This window comes from Temnothorax nylanderi, unplaced genomic scaffold, assembly GCF_030848795.1.
Source record: "Temnothorax nylanderi isolate EJ_2023f unplaced genomic scaffold, tnyl_v1.0 TNYL_tig0023_pilon, whole genome shotgun sequence".
Lineage (NCBI taxonomy): Eukaryota > Metazoa > Arthropoda > Insecta > Hymenoptera > Formicidae > Temnothorax > Temnothorax nylanderi.
Genome location: NW_027249085.1, coordinates 1,272,337 through 1,290,990, shown reverse-complemented (window position 1 = coordinate 1,290,990; position 18,654 = coordinate 1,272,337). Strand labels below are relative to the sequence as shown.

Genomic DNA, 18,654 nt, shown 5'->3' with positions numbered 1-18,654 from the left:
GAATTTGGCGCGCGCGCGCTGGCTGGACTGGCTGCGATCGCGCGATTTGGCGCGCGAACGCTTACAATGGCGGTGCAGGCGATCGCGACGAAGGCGTCGTTGGACACGCGCGCGTATCCGGGAATCTCGCCTCCCCCCCGGGCGGATATTACGTGGGAAAATTTCGTTGACGAGACGAGGAAAATCCGAAGAGAAGCGCGGGACGGGCATTAATATTAATAACGACCTGCGTCGCGTGGATCGATACACGTATATACCTGTGTGTTGGATTATGCAAAGGAAAAAAATCGCACATGCACGACGAACCGACGAACGTCGAATAGTTACGAGCCGGTTGTAAACGCCGGAGCCGGAGGACGTTGACCTCTCTCTCTCTCTATCTCGATTCGGGTTTGTTTTCGCGGCGGTCGTCAACGTTGAGTTTTTCCCGTCTCGATATATGGTCGAAATTCGAAATAATTTTCCAGCCCTCCCGAATCAATAGACGGATTTTATTACATCGTTGCGAGTTGCCGCCTTCGCGGCCGAGTCCTTCGACGGACGGGGTTGGCGCGCGTGAAAATTCCGTTACTCTTCTGTTGCCATGCTTGAATGTATTTTTCGGCGTTCGACCGACGACGTTGCCGCGTTTACTCGTCCGAGAGCGAGAGCCGCGAGAGGCGGCGAACAATTCATTTTTTGTCTTATTCATATTTGGGAGAATCGCGGTTCGACGAGCGGTCATCGACTTGTCCGGTGTCCTCGATGAGCGAAACCACGCGCGTCGAATATTCCGTTGATATTTTAATTCATGCTTTGCGAAAACAAAGGCGTCAGGCGTCCCCCGGATTTCGTTCCTCCTGCAAAGTCATGAGCACCCTCGCGCATTCGTATTTTCTTTATAAGAGAAAAATCAAGGTTAACGCCACTGTAGAAATATTCTAGCGTCCAATATATCCATGGACAATACATCAGGATCCACGGGCAGCCGGTTTAGCGTCACGTATCGAAGATAAAAGCCGAATCGACGCACGCGGGCACGCGATACGTGAGCGAGGGCCTGAATGGCTATGGCGTCTAATTGACCGGCCGGAGACCGGAGCAATGGAGCAACGGCCAAGGCGGCTGGCGGAATTCTGAAAGCGAGGAGGAAAGTTGAATAAAAACGCAGTCGTTTCTCTCTCATTTCCGAGAAATTTATGTATTTCGTTTGACATGAGGCAGGTACGATGGTTTCACCTGCACGCGTCTCGTACTCCGTTCGCTACCTTCGGTGTGCCTGACGTGCCTAGTTTTTACGGAGCGACGCTGGCGTTTTCCTTTCGAGCGCAGAGAAGCGCGCGCGGAAAACGCACGCACGTCGTTACGGTTACGGATCGCGCACTATCGATCCGGCGCACCTCGATACGTGACGCAAAGACAAGGAGACGAAGGCTGCAATTAAAAATAGGCCTCGCTTCCTGTCAAGGTTAGCCGTTAGCCGGCGTCGGGCGTTCCTCGCTCCTCGCTTATCCCTTTTCGAGGCGGACGGCGGACAGGCGGATCGATCGCGATGGCGCCATTTGGCTCCACGTCCACGCGTGAAGCCCCCGCTATGCCATCTTGTGCAGCAAATGCGGGACGCATTCCGCTTTTATCCGTAACCGGTAAGAAAATGACTCGCCGACGCTGCTCCGCGTTCTGCGCTTCACCCGTCACCGTCGGCCGGTAATGCCGGTATTTCCCTTTCACGCTGTTCATTGTTGATTCCGATTGGTTCCGATCACTCACGAGTATCTCCGATCTCGAAGCAGCTGACAACAAATAAATGAATATTGAGAAGTTGGTGGAAGTTGCAAACGATCTGAATTCTGAATAAGAAAATAGTGCTTTAATTTGTAAGACGATTAGACAATCTTTGGACTGAATTTAAGTACCTGGCGAATATTCAATTGACATCAAGATTGCAAAACAACACGTACGTTATTTATTATTGCACGTTACATTTTGAGGAGTCATTCTGCGTTTCTTTTTATTTAACTGCAATCGTGTAAATAATATACTTCTCTATTTATAGCACTTCTCTCAGTTAGTTGGAACGAGGTCAACGAAGATGGGAGGAAAGTCGACGGGAAATGTGCGTGCGTGAAAATAGAACGCATCCGCTGTGATCAGACAATACTTTTATAACCTAAGTTAATTTGCGAGATTTTACTCAATTGACATTATGAGCGACGTCGACGGTAAAATGATCGGTGGGAGCGTCGGCAATGTGCCGCTACCAGCAGAAAAATTGCCAGAATGTTGGAATCAAGAGGAAAGAATGAGCGCGTTGTTTTCGCCGTTTCGCAGTAAATCTGCAAACCCGCAGGATTGGATCTCTAAATACAAGTTCTGGAACGATCTGATATACGAGCGGTTGAAACACACCATGCAATGCAGTTTTACTATCGTCGATTTGAACGAAGCCTTCAAGAGAAGGGGCTGCGCGCCGCTCTGTCTGGCTACTGTGATTGAGGAGCTTCTAAGGTATTGTCGCAACACTATTAAATATATTGAATATAATAAACGTTTCTGTCAGATATTAGACAATCAATTATGACGAGGGCAATTATTTGTGATAAAAATAAAGCACATAGTTTACGGTTTAATACTTTAATGTTGTATATTTTGCTGTGTATTGTTATATATATTTTGTGAAATTTTCTAGAAATAACGAGATAATTCAAGAGACTGACTTTTTTAAAGAACCGTGCGAAACGTGGACAGCATGGTCAATCGACATATTTGTGAAAAAACCAATTACCTGGTCGTTTTCCAAAGTGAAGAATTACGTTGTAGGCCAGAAGACGAATAACACAGAAGTCAGATACGTACATCTGCGAATTGTGCGAGAATTAGGTGATGTTATCCTCTCCATTGCTGAAGTTAGAAAGGATAACGTTTTGTTCCCGATATTGGAGATAGTAGAATATTGCAAGAGCAAAATAAAGAAGCAGATTTCGGAGAGTGCAGTGAGATTAACCCTCGAGTGGTTAAGATATAGGAAAAAGGTGGCTTTTAAGAAGAGCTCCAATCCAAATGGTGAATTACTGGTTAAAATCGCCGTGCAAGCGGCTAATGAAATTACAGAGGTGGAAGAAGGCATGTATAAACTGATAAAACAGGAAAATGAGCTAATCAAGGAAATAGAGCTTATGGAGCAAGAGAAGCTTAATATTATTAATGAAGCTAAGATGTACTTGGGGAAAGAGTTGCGTCAGCTGGCAAAAACGCGATTAAGGAGAAAAATGGAATTGGAAAAGACCATAGAAAAGCGCGCACAAGCCCTTGCGAATCTGCGCGTTCTCATCACCAATATTCAAGACGCGCATTCTAACTCTGCTGTATTATCTGCTTATAAAACTGGGTCCGATGTATTGAAGAAAATGGGACAAAATGGTTTAACGGAATATGGCGTTCGAGACATTATGGACGACATTAATGAGGTAAGTGGTTGTACATGGTATATGTATTACCTGCAATTACCTGTGACAACACAAGTAGTAATACCTGTTATTCGATGACCAGGTTTTGGAGGAGAACAAAGAGATAGATACAGTTTTATCTGAAACACTAAACAACACAGACTCTGAGACCGAATTGGAAAGGGAATTAGCGGAATTGTTGGATGAGGATGATGTCGAAGTTTCCACCGCAGTTCCTGATGCAAATCCAGAGATTGAAAAATTGAAGCAACGTTTGCAAGACTTACGTATGGAAGGTAAATATTGTAGAGCTTGTTAGTACATTTCATACAAAATAATGAAATATATGATACAGGTTTAGTTTCACCCGGCAAAGATGTAGCTGCACTACCATCTGTACCATCCAATAAAGAAAAGGCACTAAAGGAATCCGAGTGCTTGTAAGTTGCAATAGTCAATTTATATGATTATACAACAATTTCACTGAATCATTCGTCTCCCATTTTTAAAAAAATGTTTTATTGTAGATATTGTGTCATATAGTGAAAAACATATTTAAATGTACATTATGTATAAACGTAATGTGTAAAGATTTTTTTTTATTAAATCTGTTTTGTACAACTTGGCATATATAAAGTTAAAGAAAGTATGTATGGCATCTAAATTTCTATTTCTGTTCATCCATTTTTTACGTCACCTATCTACATTTATGTTGTAAAGTAATGAGAATTTCTAAAACCCATAAAATAACAAGCGCAGCTAGAATTGTGAAATTAATTTCATTTATCACATACGTACAAGAAATTATTTCTCAAGTCTTTAATTGTTTAATAGAGTTGCAACTTCACATAATTACGCATTCAATAAAAAATAAAGATAATTATCAAGTATAATGTAGACTATACATGGCACACAAGATAAATGCTTTTTTTCGGTGATTGCACATAATAATCGGTTGTTCTATCAATAAATTTAGGAACATCTTATTGGAGATTGTTCTGAGCATAATGTATGTGTCTGATTTTGTTCTATTTTGATAATTACATCTTGTACCCATGAAATATGCCTGGAGATTTCTGTATATAAGGAATACAAGTTGTGGTTACAATGAAAACTTCCACCCTCTTTTATCGTGCCGAGAGAAACGCTAACAATACCTCGGAGATACCACAAATCATTGGTTTTAAAGACCAATCCGCCGCCACTGTCACCATCACAAACGGAAGAACCTGAAACATACAATGCTTATGTAAGTTATCTTTCTATTTTTCGCATCTTTGCATATATAGAACAATCATTCTTAAATTTGTTTTTTTTCTTTCCTTATCATCTTTTCTTATATAACATTTACTTAAATTGAAGTAGTCATACATCTTTTGCAAATATATTTCTAATAAATTTAATAAAATAATATAGCGTCATGCTGATTTGACACACATAAATGTTTTTTTACTAACCATTTGTGTAGCCTGCGCAAAACTTATCATTGGTGATAAATTGTTCCGTATTAACACTTTGGCTCGCGGACCTGCACTGGCTGACTGAGATTACAGGTACTGTCAGAGCCTGTAAAACTGCGCTAGATTCACCAGTTGCGGTTCTACCAAATCCCGCTACCTTTCCTAAAGTACCCGGTTCCAATACACTCCCATAGCTTAAAGTATCTATGCACGCAGGAACCAAATAGGATGACAATACAAATGGTGTGACGAGTTCTAATACCGCGATATCCCACAGGTAATTTCCTATGAATCCTAGATAATCTCGTGCGATGTAAATACGTTTCACCTGGAAGAAGGTATGTGTAACATTTCGATCGACAATATTTTATACAGATTACTTTACATCGCATTGTATACATTTGCAAACCTGATTTCTTTTAATGAGATTTGGATCGTGAAAGGGATTATTGTAATCGCGAAAAAGGTTTCCCGCTAATATATAAATTTTGTTGGCATTAATCGGTTGCCTATTGGTCTCGTCGTACACACAATGAGCTGCCGTTATCAAGAGATTTTCTTGAATGATAGACGCTCCACAGAAGTATTTCTTTGGCTCGCCTGGTTCATCGCGATACATCGAAGCGTGCCACGGAAATTCCGTGATATTCGGTCGAAAACCGCCTACAACGGTCGGTTGATAACCGAGAGGTAGAGTGCCGCATACTACAACAAACATTTCGGTTGGAGAAATCGTCTTAGAAAGAGGAAGAGATAATTCACAGTAACCGTAACCATTGCGCGTCATTGTGTGATAATTTTATGACTAATTGGATGGAAAGGAAATTGAGATATATCGAGGTCACACACGTAATAGTTTATTAAATATATTCGATGTGTGTATATGTATGTATGTATGTGCACTTAACTTAATAAATTATAAATTTAGACACAGCGTAATTAAAAACTATATTTTAATACTTTCATCAAAGCTTTGGTTCATTAGGAAACAATTGCAAATCATAACTTAAATAGAAATTGTAATACAGAATGACACAGGTATGTGAATTATCTCAATGGGGATATTGACATGTGTGATTATTATGCCAACTGTAAAAATATTGTTCGAAATTCTACTACTTATAATTGTACTATCATTTTTTTATAATCTTAAGACCATGCCCAAGACACATCTGCTGCTGTATCATTATTTGGCTTTGGTACTCTAACATCTATGTTCGGATAATTTGGATTATTGGCATTTGTATGTATAATGATTCTATCATCCAACACTTCAATAAACGTAGCATTGTTTCTGTCAAAAGTGGTTTGGAACGCAAGTTGATTATCATTAATGTAAATATTTATCGTGAGCGGACCTGGAACACATCGCATAGGTTCTGGTTCCCATTCACCATTCGCTTTACATCTCACTTGCGTTCCTTGTCCGGACAGTAGATGTTGATTAGTTTCAGATCGATAACTGTTTGCACATGACAATGTTGCTCTTGTTCTTGGTGGAACTGGAGATTTGCATGATATCCATGCATCGTCGTACTGACATTCAGATCTGATTGATGGTGCGGCTAAAGCTTTGCAGAGTATTGCTATCAAACAAACATTGTCAATAATTAACATGTATAATTCTGATCGTTTAGAAGATGATGAATTTCTTTGACTGAAATATTCAATATTTAAGAATCCATATTTATTTATCTTAAAATAGTTAAAAATATATAATTACTAGTTTAATACCTGTGCAAACTGGTATATTAAGCCATTTTCCCCCGATACTGCAGCTAACGTCGCGCGAACCTCTTATTTTATATCCCGAATCACAAGAGTAGACGAGATAAGATCCTAATCCCAGTTCCGTTCCTTCTGGAACGTTACAGTCCTGTCCATTTGAGCACTGCGATCGATGTAACTTCCAGCTACCGTTTTCCGGTTGCGGAGGTGCTTTGCAAGTGTTTGTGCCAGAAGGTGTCCCAGAAGGACGTGTTGGTGCAGGAGTCGGTGGCGATCGTGTAGTTCCTGTTGTTGGTCGCACCGACGGTAAAACTGACGGCCATCCAGTCCTACATAATCCCTGGTCCTCGTCTGAGCCATCGGCGCAGTCGTCTACTCTGTTACATCGTAGATCACCATCGATACAAGCTCCATAAGCACAACGAAAAGCTGTCGGATGACAACTGCAAATAAATTGGCGGACGTTTGTTTCTCATACTAGTTGTTCAATGTATATACAACTAGGAATCGTACTTCAAACATGTATAAAAGATTCTCACGGTAACGATTGGCATAATTTAGATGTTTCGTCAGAACCATCCGCACAATTTCGAGTCCCGTCACACACAGCGGTGCTAGAAATGCACTGGCCGTTGTCACACTTAAACTCATTCTCTCTACATCTGCGCCCAGGTCTTTCCGTTTGACCGTTTGTTGTATTTAAGCACTGGGGCTGCGTTTCGTCACTGTTGTCGGCGCAGTTGGGAACGCCGTTACACACCAAGTCTCTGTCTATACAGCCACCATAATTACAACGAAAGGCGTAGTTAGGACACAAAATTTCTGGCCTTTTACACTCGGCCTCTGTCTCGTCGGATAAATCCCTGCAGTCCGTTTTGCCATCGCATAATAAATCGCTGGCTATACAGTCTCCATTGCGACATCGAAATTTCTGTAGTCTGCCCAAATGATTAAATTAGTTGATACTTATTTGAACATTAGATTACTTCGACGCGTAAATACTTACCCGCAATTATTTGTTTGTGTATACCCAGAACCAATGCACACTGTAAAATTGAAGAAATAGAGATAGAAAAATCGTCAGATAGAAAAATCTATCCCGTTATTTTATGTGTTGAGTAATTGTGTAAGTTGAAATTATTTATCAAATTATTATAATTATAATTGAGATTTTTCCAATAATATACGTAGAAGAATCCTGTTTCATGATCATATCTTTTGTGATAGGGAAATCAATTATAGATTGATTGATCACATCGACTGGTAATATAAGAAAACTAATAAATGTGGTAGTGACATGCTTTTATGTGTATTCGTGTATCTTCTTCGCTTATTATCTATCCAGCACGAGTAAACATGTAAGCGAGATAGATTCTTCTGCACTGAGGTTCAAGGTCATGAAACCAGTTTCTGAAACTGGTTGAGATTACTTCGGAAATCTCTTGGAACATACGGATATACAATTAATATATAATACAAAATTTTTCCTAACAGATGCATGATAAATAAGAACAAGTTTTACAAAAAAAATTCTTTTTTTTTTTTAGAAATTTTTTCATGAACGTAAGGTAATATTAACGGCTCCAGTGAAACCAGTTGCATTTTTAAATCTAAATATATCTTTATGAGCACTTATCAAAAAATACTATTTTATCAAGAATATACTATTTCTATTTAATATTCTGTTGCGCTACATCTAATTGATAAATAAAAGATCTTCGGGAAGGAAAGTTATGGTACAAAATTTTTCTATAAAGTTACAATTACAACACTTTTTATCAACATCTCGTGATATGATTCTTATTTATCACAAAGTTTGCGTCATAATATGTTTCTTGCTTACCGTAAACAATTATTAGTAATGTTGGAATCCGTTGAACAATCCGCATGGTAAAGCACACCGTACACCGTATACGAAATGTCAGCGATTGCAATCCGCAATCCTCCTTATATCTCGGCGCTGGACCAGTCACTGCGATCATCCACTGGAAATACTGGATGCCACGAGACTGGAATTACCCAACGCAGGCAAAGCACGCGCGTCATTTTCGTATGCGCTTGTAGTAAAAAGTATGGGGGAAGTACATATTCGATTTATACACAGCAAAAATATTTGAACCACAAACAAATCGAGAGAGGATGACCGTATACACGCGCACATATTTTCAATTCGGTTCAAAGCACTTTATGAGATAAAGATAATAGACATTTTATGTCAGAATATCTGATTAAAAAACACTGACATCATCGCTGTTTTCGGTTTTACAGAATCGCTTTGTAATTGCAGGAAATTTGTAATTAATCTTGCAAAAAGGAAACTTTAATAATAATTTAAAAACTTTCTTTAATGTTTCTTAATATATTTGATACAGAGACTGAGCTAATGTATTTTACACCTAACATTTACACCTAAACGACATTATGCACGGTTTCTTGTTGTTCATCATTCTCAACGGGTAGTTGTTTTTCATCGTCCTCCACAGGTAGTACATCTCTGTTACTAAACGAATAAAAAGGAAGACCAGCGAGCCACTTCAACGTCCTATATAATATTAGTTAAGGTATTTAAATAGATGGAAAAATTTATTACATGAGGTATTGTGTTTAAAAAGGATACGTTTGTTCTGAAATTTCTGTGTCCACCATATGCTGCAAAATATATGCTTTCTGAAACTTTTGTACTTCTTCTTCACACTCCTTCCAATCTAGCGTTTCGTGGAGACCGTCTGCGCCATATCTTTTACTGTAATTATCGTAATGCACCTGTAAATATATTTATTTCTTGAATAATTTGTCCTTAGAAAATTTAATATTAATCTCATAAGAGATTACAAGTTTAATATAAACTACTTTATCAACGATTTTTCTTAATATTGTAATAAATACTGTGATGACCGCGGCAGTCCGATACTACACTAACTAGCCGTGCGTAGGCAAATGTGCTGTTTCGCGAGCACGTGTCCGCGCCGACTAGGTTTATTAACAAGTTCAGCAGAAATACTCATTAGCTGTTTCAACGGCCAATCGACGTTCCAACTAAGAGTCGAATTGGTACATACTCGTAAATACTAGGATAATATGCGCTATCAAATTTTCTTACATGACACAGACACAATCCTAAGCTGGGTGCAAGTGGTATGTCCATCTTGTCCATTGTCTTGAACGCTTCATTGATTGTCTCCTCGGGTACCATGTTTCTCGCAACTGCGGTTATAGTTGCGACCATTTTTCGAATTTGATGCAACATGAAGCTTTGCCCTTTAACTTCTAATACCGCAAATTCTATACCGTTTGAGACAAACGTCTCCGAGCAGCAGAAACTTATTATGTAGCGCCGTGCACGTGGATCTAATGGTTTCCTGAATGAAATAGAATGTATTTCAGTTTTAGATACCCAAATGAATAAGCACGTACTTCTAAATTGATATCGACTTACACTTTTGACGTGAAGTTATGAAAGTTGTGAGAACCTTCCATAAGTTTTAAAATCGAATTTAATCTATTTAAAGATTCTGGAGATAATCTATAATCCGTGTATGGCTTTCCGTCAATAACCGATAACTGTTTGATTCTCTCATCTTCGTTAACTTCCTCTCCAAGTTTTAACAAACTCTGATCTTCTAATGCAAATGCAAAGGAAGGAATGATATATCTATAAGTACGTGCGTCACATTGATTTTTGCTATTGAAACCCTTTGTTACGCGTTTTATTCCAAATACTCGGATTACATCAGGTAAGAACTGATTTATTACTGTCTTATCAGTATTCTCCGCTGCAAAAAAAGTTTGATATTTATAACATAGTAATATAAATATTCATATAATAGCTTAAATAAAAAGTTCATTTCTTTTAATTGTTTTTAAACTTGATAGCACCAAGTTTTATTAACAATAATAATTTAAACAGAAGTGGCATTGTAAAATTAAAATTGATATGTTAAATATAAACACATTATGATCAATATAAATCAAAATTGTTTTTCAATAATTCTTAAAAAAGATATATACTAAATTAATATTTAAAATATTCATCTTACGTAGCTTCAGTGACACAACCTGCCTAATTGCCGATACTCCCTTGTCTGTACGTGCAGCTCTTTGAAAATTGATTGCACGTATATTCTCAAATTGTTCTGCGGTTATCAAGTCTGCCTTCAGTAAGGCACTAATCAAATCTTCCTCGATAGTTTTCATACCAGGATTTCTTTGCATTCCGTAATAGTCTTTGCCAACGTAGCCCAATAACATGGCGTGATTTTTCCTCTTGATTCTTTGTACCATTTCTGCTTCTGTCGTTTGTACCGTTTCTGCTTCTGTCTTTTGTATCTTGGCTTCATTCTCACTGCGATCGTCTATAGGTCTCTTATTTCCATGCATGGTACTTACATCAGTATTTACTTCAGAATCAGTTGTAGGATGCATTGTAACTGACGTGGTTCTGCGACTAATATTCTCTGAGGGAAGAAATTTACGTAAGCATTAAATATCATCATTAAATAGCATAAAATAATATTAGGCTAAATTAGGCTTGAGAGAAACGTAGTTAATATTAAATTCATAAGAAGAATAAGGTACGCAGACTACGCAGACATCTTAGTACCCACGATCTTCTCGAACTTCTTGTATACTAAAATGAATGTATTTCGCACAAATCAATGTTTATGTTTATGTTTATGTATTATCTTTAATATATATTTTGTGCTTACCTAATTGAATCCTTACCCAACAAATTGCGGACTTGCTTGAGAGGCAGTATCTTGTCCTGTACAACATTGGCGGCACCTTAATTCCTATCTTATAAATAATTCCTACGTTAAAATAATTTGCAATTCTCTTTCTCGTCCGGTTGAAAATTATGTCATTTCGATTCAGCACGATGTTACTTCCTCTGTATTCTGTTGTCTGTTCCTCGTGCCTGTTTGAACTATAGAAGACATATTGTATGTACGGTCAGTACGGTATGCCTTTGAGCCGCCTCGGCCCTCGGGGCGGGGGCGCGGGGGCGGGGGGAACGATGGTCACGTGGTACTCTTGGTGCCGCCAGAGTGAAGTCATAAGGTGGAAGCACATAATTGCAGGAGCAGAGTGGAGCAGAGAGAAACCTGAGAGAGGCCATCGGGCCATCCCGGCTGATCCCGGCCTTTTTCGTGGGGACGCCACTAGGGACGCATTTTCCGATGCGCCGCCTGAGAAAGTGCAACTCAACTACGTCGTTTCGCTCGGTAACTGCACATGGTTTGCGTCCGTGCTAATGGTTCGTGTCCGAACTAGCCAGCTGGAGGGGATATGACCTCCCGTAAGTTAGCCGGTCAACTTCGACTTTATTAATTTTTTTTTTTTTTAATCGTTTGTTGGTCGTTTGTTGGTGATTGTTGGCCTAATTAGAACGTTTGTTGGTTCTTAATTTTTGTTTAAATTAAAAAAGAAAAATTAGCCTTAAGTTAGCCGGAAAAATTTTATTTTTAATTAAAAAAAAGCCTAATCGATGCGTAATCGTTTGCTGATGATTGTTGGTCTAATTTTAGCGTTTGTTGGTTTATTATTAGTCTTAAAAACGAAAAAAACCGAAAAATTATCTCACATTAAAGTAATCGAAGATTGGTTTATTTGCCTACGACTTAAGGTTTATTTCTATCAATTTAAGGCTAACATCTATAAAACTGGCTATGAATACGGGCCTTAACATCGGCAGAAAATCGCGAAAAGATCAAATGGTGGTTCCCTTGATTTTATCAGTCGAAATATTTGCATTTTACTTTGAATATTAGAGATTAAATCAGTGTACAACAGCTTTAACGTGCACTGAGTGCGTACCAGCTCTGACAGTGAAAAACGCTATAAAGAGGATTTATATCTTATTTTTTCTTGCATAGATAAACAGAATGTTATCGGAAAGTCATCTAAGCATTTTGAGAAGAATCTTCGGAAAGATGAACGTAGAAACCAATTGTTGCAATTAAGAAGAAAGAAGCGCGAGCAAGTATTTGCGCAGAACAGAAATCTCGGTGGTTTTTCTTCGTCACCTGTTCTTATCTGCGTATTATAAAGGAATATGTTTTGATATATATTCCTTTATAATTTATGTTACACGGTTGCACCTGTCCTCCGCACCTCGCTGCTCCGATGTCACCTTCTGCGTCGTTATTTTCTGAAACATTCAAATGAACGATTCGATTAAGTAAAGACAGAAGAGATAGAAAATTTTTGGACATAAGTGACATAGTACGTGAAAATCAATTACACTCACCACTTTCTTTCATGCTGTTCCGGCCGCAAAATCCACCCCCACCTCCGGGTCAGATAGGAGTCTCGAGCCACATTGAGACTCGTGGCAATGCAGTGTGACTTCATCCCTTAAGCAAGAAAAATCAAGAAGCATTTCAGCTATATTGCATTAATTTTACAACGTTTTTGCAATATAGTCAAAATGTTTCTTGACTTTTCTCGCTTAATGGAAATGTAATTGCTGAAAGGAATTAAAAATTATTCCCTACCTGCGTTTTAACTAGGTCCCTTTTTTTTTTTTTTTTTTTTTTACGTGGTGGAAATCTTCCATCACTGGAATCCCCACGACGTCCTGGAGGCAACCCGTCAGCAGTGGCAACCAGTCACGGTGGCTGTGCCACCGATCGGGGAGCACCACTGGTCGGGGAGTGCCTCCATTCTTCCGGGGTTTGAGTGACCAGTGACCCCCCTTTCGGGAGGAAGACTCCCCCTTCCCCGGGGCGGGGCGGGGGGAGTGCCGGATTCTGCGGAGAGCAGAACATTAAAGTTCCGCCATTTCCCCGCAGCCTACCGGCTAAAACCACCACGAGTGACCCTAACAGAGGATTTATTTATTACACGCTCACTGCTGAGAAAAGCGTGATGTCGCCGAAGGCAGACAGGGGGAGGATTTATTTGTTACACGCTCACTGCTGAGAAAAGCGTGATGTCGCCGAAGGCAGACAGGGGGAGGATTTATTTGTTACACGCTCACTGCTGAGAAAAGCGTGATGTCGCCGAAGGCAGACAGGGGGAGGATTTATTTGTTACACGCTCACTGCTGAGAAAAGCGTGATGTCGCCGAAGGCAGACAGGAGGAGGATTTATTTTTTACACGCTCACTACTGGAGAAAAGCGTGATGTCGCCGAAGGCAGACAGGAGGAGGATTTATTTTTTACACGCTCACTACTGGAGAAAAGCGTGATGTCGCCGAAGGCAGACAGGAGGAGGATTTATTTTTTACACGCTCACTACTGGAGAAAAGCGTGATGTCGCCGAAGGCAGACAGGAGGAGGATTTATTTTTACACGCTCACTACTGGAGAAAAGCGTGATGTCGCCGAAGGCAGACAGGAGGAGGATTTACTTTTTACACGCTCACTACTGGAGAAAAGCGTGATGTCGCCGAAGGCAGACAGGAGGAGGATTTACTTTTTACACGCTCACTACTGGAGAAAAGCGTGATGTCGCCGAAGGCAGACAGGAGGAGGATTTACTTTTTACACGCTCACTACTGGAGAAAAGCGTGATGTCGCCGAAGGCAGACAGGAGGAGGATTTACTTTTTACACGCTCACTACTGGAGAAAAGCGTGATGTCGCCGAAGGCAGACAGGAGGAGGATTTACTTTTTACACGCTCACTACTGGAGAAAAGCGTGATGTCGCCGAAGGCAGACAGGAGGAGGATTTACTTTTTACACGCTCACTACTGGAGAAAAGCGTGATGTCGCCGAAGGCAGACAGGAGGAGGATTTACTTTTTACACGCTCACTACTGGAGAAAAGCGTGATGTCGCCGAAGGCAGACAGGAGGAGGATTTACTTTTTACACGCTCACTACTGGAGAAAAGCGTGATGTCGCCGAAGGCAGACAGGAGGAGGATTTACTTTTTACACGCTCACTACTGGAGAAAAGCGTGATGTCGCCGAAGGCAGACAGGAGGAGGATTTACTTTTTACACGCTCACTACTGGAGAAAAGCGTGATGTCGCCGAAGGCAGACAGGAGGAGGATTTACTTTTTACACGCTCACTACTGGAGAAAAGCGTGATGTCGCCGAAGGCAGACAGGAGGAGGATTTACTTTTTACACGCTCACTACTGGAGAAAAGCGTGATGTCGCCGAAGGCAGACAGGAGGAGGATTTACTTTTTACACGCTCACTACTGGAGAAAAGCGTGATGTCGCCGAAGGCAGACAGGAGGAGGATTTACTTTTTACACGCTCACTACTGGAGAAAAGCGTGATGTCGCCGAAGGCAGACAGGAGGAGGATTTACTTTTTACACGCTCACTACTGGAGAAAAGCGTGATGTCGCCGAAGGCAGACAGGAGGAGGATTTACTTTTTACACGCTCACTACTGGAGAAAAGCGTGATGTCGCCGAAGGCAGACAGGAGGAGGATTTACTTTTTACACGCTCACTACTGGAGAAAAGCGTGATGTCGCCGAAGGCAGACAGGAGGAGGATTTACTTTTTACACGCTCACTACTGGAGAAAAGCGTGATGTCGCCGAAGGCAGACAGGAGGAGGATTTACTTTTTACACGCTCACTACTGGAGAAAAGCGTGATGTCGCCGAAGGCAGACCCTTAGGAGGTTTTCTGTCAGGGTTTTCCTTCCCTTAGGTCGGTTAGGAGAGCCTAAGCTCCTCTCTCACGGCTCCGACCAGCCGAGCGGACTTTTTATAGAGGCCGCTTACCTCGCGAGTCCTTAAAAGGACTCCCCGGTCCACGACAGACCCGTAGGGCTGCCGTAGATTGCGGTACTTGTGTGCTCGGGTACTCCGGGTGCGCAAAACCCGTAGTGGAGGGCTCCCCCGTGCCCCTAAAGGGTCCGGGAGGACTCCCCCCACCCCCTGGAGGGAAGATTTATTACACGCTTAACTTTATCAGCGTGATGTCTTTAGCAGACAAAATTTTTTACACGCTTAATTTTTTTCAAGCGTGATGTCTTTTGCAGACTCGAGCCACATTGAGACTCGTGGCAATGCAGTGTGACTTCATCCCTTAAGCAAGAAAAATCAAGAAGCATTTCAGCTATATTGCATCAATTTTACAACGTTTTTGCAATATAGTCAAAATGTTTCTTGACTCTTCTCGCTTAATGGAAATGTAATTGCTGAAAGGAATTAAAAATTATTCCCTACGTTTTAACTAAGTAGCTTTTTTTTTCTTTTTACGTGGTGGAAATCTTCCATCACTGGAATCCCCACGACGTCCTGGAGGCAACCCGTCAGCAGTGGCAACCAGTCACGGTGGCTGTGCCACCGATCGGGGAGCACCACTGGTCGGGGAGTGCCTCCATTCTTCCGGGGTTTGAGTGACCAGTGACCCCCCTTTCGGGAGGAAGACCCCCCCTTCCCCGGGGCGGGGCGGGGGGAGTGCCGGATTCTGCGGAGAGCAGAACATTAAAGTTCCGCCATTTCCCCGCAGCCTACCGGCTAAAACCACCACGAGTGACCCTAACACCGCGTCGAGCGAGCAAGGGGGAAGTCGCGCCGCGTGTCACTGCCGCCGGTAGACAACGCGCGTATTTATACGGTCGAGCGAGCAAGGGGGGAAGTCGCGCCGCGTGTCACTGCCGCCGGTAGACAACGCGCCGATTTATACGGTCGAGCGAGCAAGGGGGGAAGTCGCGCCGCGTGTCACTGCCGCCGGTAGACAACGCGCCGATTTATACGGTCGAGCGAGCAGGGGGGGAGGTCGCGCCGCGTGTCACTGCCGCCGGTAGACAACGCGCCGATTTATACGGTCGAGCGAGCAGGGGGGGAGGTCGCGCCGCGTGTCACTGCCGCCGGTAGACAACGCGCCGATTTATACGGTCGAGCGAGCAGGGGGGGAGGTCGCGCCGCGTGTCACTGCCGCCGGTAGACAACGCGCCGATTTATACGGTCGAGCGAGCAGGGGGGGAGGTCGCGCCGCGTGTCACTGCCGCCGGTAGACAACGCGCCGATTTATACGGTCGAGCGAGCAGGGGGGGAGGTCGCGCCACGTGTCACAGCGCCGGTAGATGATTATAATGTTGCGGTTGATTACGAATCGTTGCGATCGTTAATAAGCGCGCGTTAATCATATCGGAAAAAAATAAACAACTACGTTGGATCGTTAATAAAATCTTAATTAAGTGACTTAATTTTGCTTTTAATTTTACAATGATACGCGTAATTAATGTATTCGTCCAAGAATTAATACACAGCAGCAATGGAAAGTAAAACAGAATTATATTATCAAGAAATGAAAGAATTTTATGTTAATCGCGTTCTAATAAAAATCGTCGTGATTATATCTTCCCGGAAGAGGAGAACGAGCGAATATAATTTTTCTAGCTCTACCGGGAATCGAACCCGGGACCTTTGGCTCAATAGACCAGTGCGCTGTCTACTAGGCCATGCTCGTCCTCAATAAAATATACACAGAGAAAAAATAATGTTGTATCAACAGCATTAGTCTAATTGGAAATAATCTTGTTTTATTTCATTAAAACAAAAGCATAATGTATTGAATTAACAAGATTATTTCCAATTAGACTCAGGCTGTTGATACAACATTATTTTTTTCTCCGTGTATATTTGCCAAATTTAAATAATTGCCTATAAATTTCAGGCGACTGGTATACTTCGCATGTTCTGCGATACAAATAACATTAGATGCATTAATAAATAATGCATCGACATAACGTATGTGCTTATGGATGCATTCTCCCGTAAGCACAATAAATCGATAAATAATGATGATGCTCCAGGATTAATTATTTAGCCTAGTCTGATCTAGTCTATCCATTTTAGAGCAACGAATTTGTAAGAAGTCGCATTTATCTATAGTACTATTATGTGGATACAATACATAAATATATCTAATATAGGTCTCACAAATTCGTTACCCCATATTATTGTAAAAAATTCGTCACTCACCGATCCGATGCGCAACGGGCGGAGTAATTCGGCCACGTAACTACGATGATACTGTAACAAAAACGAAAGATATAAATTAAAGAGGCGCTGAAAATGATAAATGTTTCAAAAAATACACATAATTTTACGCGCATCTAAATTCGTCTTTCAATTAGATTCACTGATATAATTATCTATTTTCCGGAAAAAATATTTACAAAAATAAATTTTTATAAAATTTTAAATAATTTCTTTTTTTCTAATTAGTTTTAGCTTATCGAAATAAAACTCCGAATAAATGAGGAAAAACTATTAATTTTATGCAGATAAAAGATGATACTTACCCCAAGGTTGCTCCGCCGGGGCCCGATGTCTCTCTCAGACCTCCTCCTCCTCTCAGGACGTCAGGCTTCCTCCTCTCATCGCGCACAGGACACTCGCGAGAAACACTCGCGGATAATAAACTACAATCGCGCGCGGACTAATTTCATTAAAAGTCTTTCTCGCGCGATACTGTACGGCACTCCCGTTTAAAAAAGTCCTTTAGTCCGATTATACTTGAACGGCACTCCCGAAGCAAACGCGACAAACCGGCTGCGGTTCGTTTATTCAATTAAATCGGCGGACGAGGGTACGTTAGCTTCCCCGTCTTTGAATTTTTATCCAAGCAGAACAAGAGTTTTGCTTGGGTAAAATCCTCGTACTGGGTACTGGGCCTTCCCACCTCGCCAAGGTCGTACCCATGGGAAGGAAGTACTTTACTCTGTAGTAATATAAAAACAGGTAACATAGATTGATTAAACAAAACCACAATTAAGATTGAATATCGTATGCACATTACGCCGCGGTATCGAGCACGTAAATCTCGCGAAGGTAAGTACTATTAATGCATGCTTTGCACGATAAGGAGTCGCGATTATACGCGGCACGAAATACACGAGTCACAAAAATAAGAAATATTCACGAACGAGCGTTGTATCGTTGTATCACAGCGTGCTATTTACTTGAATCATTTACTTGAATCACGATACGATTTCACGTTGTCACTCGGCCCTCTTTCCGCTCTTCGAAAAGAATCGGGGATAATCGCACGACAATTCCGGCACAGCACACAGCACGTTCAAAGCACGACACGATTCGAGATATGCCGCGTAAATGAATGCCACGC

At 41.3% G+C, this 18,654-nt stretch overlaps 3 protein-coding genes across 6 annotated transcripts; 1 reads left to right on the top strand and 2 right to left on the bottom strand.

Moving 5' to 3' along the window:
- The first annotated feature begins 1,745 nt into the window (after positions 1-1,745).
- Positions 1,746-4,437, top strand: LOC139769572 (charged multivesicular body protein 7). Its single transcript, XM_071700752.1, has 5 exons — positions 1,746-1,936; positions 2,036-2,487; positions 2,669-3,446; positions 3,529-3,721; positions 3,781-4,437. Exons 2-5 carry the CDS (start codon positions 2,186-2,188, stop codon positions 3,867-3,869), a joined length of 1,362 nt encoding a protein of 453 aa, XP_071556853.1. The 5' UTR covers positions 1,746-1,936; positions 2,036-2,185; the 3' UTR covers positions 3,870-4,437.
- Positions 4,005-8,771, bottom strand: LOC139769570 (modular serine protease). Its single transcript, XM_071700750.1, has 8 exons — positions 8,457-8,771; positions 7,620-7,659; positions 7,153-7,551; positions 6,620-7,056; positions 6,244-6,471; positions 5,295-5,590; positions 4,883-5,213; positions 4,005-4,654 (listed from the first exon to the last, which is right to left on the bottom strand). The coding sequence occupies exons 1-8, from the start codon at positions 8,593-8,595 to the stop codon at positions 4,398-4,400; spliced, it is 2,127 nt and encodes a 708-aa protein (XP_071556851.1). The 5' UTR covers positions 8,596-8,771; the 3' UTR covers positions 4,005-4,397.
- Positions 8,772-8,940: 169 nt separating this feature from the next.
- On the bottom strand, positions 8,941-11,910 carry Pus1 (Pseudouridine synthase 1). 4 transcript variants are annotated; one of them, XM_071700754.1, is made up of 7 exons: positions 11,320-11,910; positions 11,000-11,067; positions 10,651-10,930; positions 10,050-10,386; positions 9,714-9,972; positions 9,231-9,376; positions 8,941-9,155 (listed from the first exon to the last, which is right to left on the bottom strand). In XM_071700754.1, exons 1-7 carry the CDS (start codon positions 11,384-11,386, stop codon positions 9,023-9,025), a joined length of 1,290 nt encoding a protein of 429 aa, XP_071556855.1. In that variant the 5' UTR covers positions 11,387-11,910; the 3' UTR covers positions 8,941-9,022. The 4 variants fall into 4 exon arrangements, with proteins under 4 accessions (XP_071556855.1, XP_071556857.1, XP_071556854.1 ...); XM_071700756.1 differs by having other exon boundaries at positions 11,336-11,910; XM_071700753.1 differs by having other exon boundaries at positions 10,651-11,067.
- Between the last annotated feature and the right edge of the window lie 6,744 nt (positions 11,911-18,654).

What these genes read in the sequence shown, in the direction of transcription:
- LOC139769572 (XM_071700752.1), top strand. Translation starts at nt 2,186, where the DNA reads ATGAGCGACGTCGACGGTAAAATGATCGGTGGGAGCGTCGGCAATGTG. An exon ending in TTATGGACGACATTAATGAG is followed by an intron (nt 3,447 to 3,528) that starts GTAAGTGGTTGT and finishes TTCGATGACCAG; the next exon opens with GTTTTGGAGGAGAACAAAGA. An exon ending in GCAAGACTTACGTATGGAAG is followed by an intron (nt 3,722 to 3,780) that starts GTAAATATTGTA and finishes TATATGATACAG; the next exon opens with GTTTAGTTTCACCCGGCAAA.
- LOC139769570 (XM_071700750.1), bottom strand. Translation starts at nt 8,595, where the DNA reads ATGATCGCAGTGACTGGTCCAGCGCCGAGATATAAGGAGGATTGCGGA. An exon ending in ACACAAACAAATAATTGCGG is followed by an intron (nt 7,552 to 7,619) that starts GTAAGTATTTAC and finishes TCATTTGGGCAG; the next exon opens with ACTACAGAAATTTCGATGTC. An exon ending in AAATTATGCCAATCGTTACC is followed by an intron (nt 7,057 to 7,152) that starts GTGAGAATCTTT and finishes ATTTATTTGCAG; the next exon opens with TTGTCATCCGACAGCTTTTC.
- Pus1 (XM_071700753.1), bottom strand. Translation starts at nt 11,386, where the DNA reads ATGTTGTACAGGACAAGATACTGCCTCTCAAGCAAGTCCGCAATTTGT. An exon ending in TTGGGTAAGGATTCAATTAG is followed by an intron (nt 11,068 to 11,319) that starts GTAAGCACAAAA and finishes TTCTTCCCTCAG; the next exon opens with AGAATATTAGTCGCAGAACC. An exon ending in TAGGATTGTGTCTGTGTCAT is followed by an intron (nt 9,377 to 9,713) that starts GTAAGAAAATTT and finishes ATATATTTACAG; the next exon opens with GTGCATTACGATAATTACAG.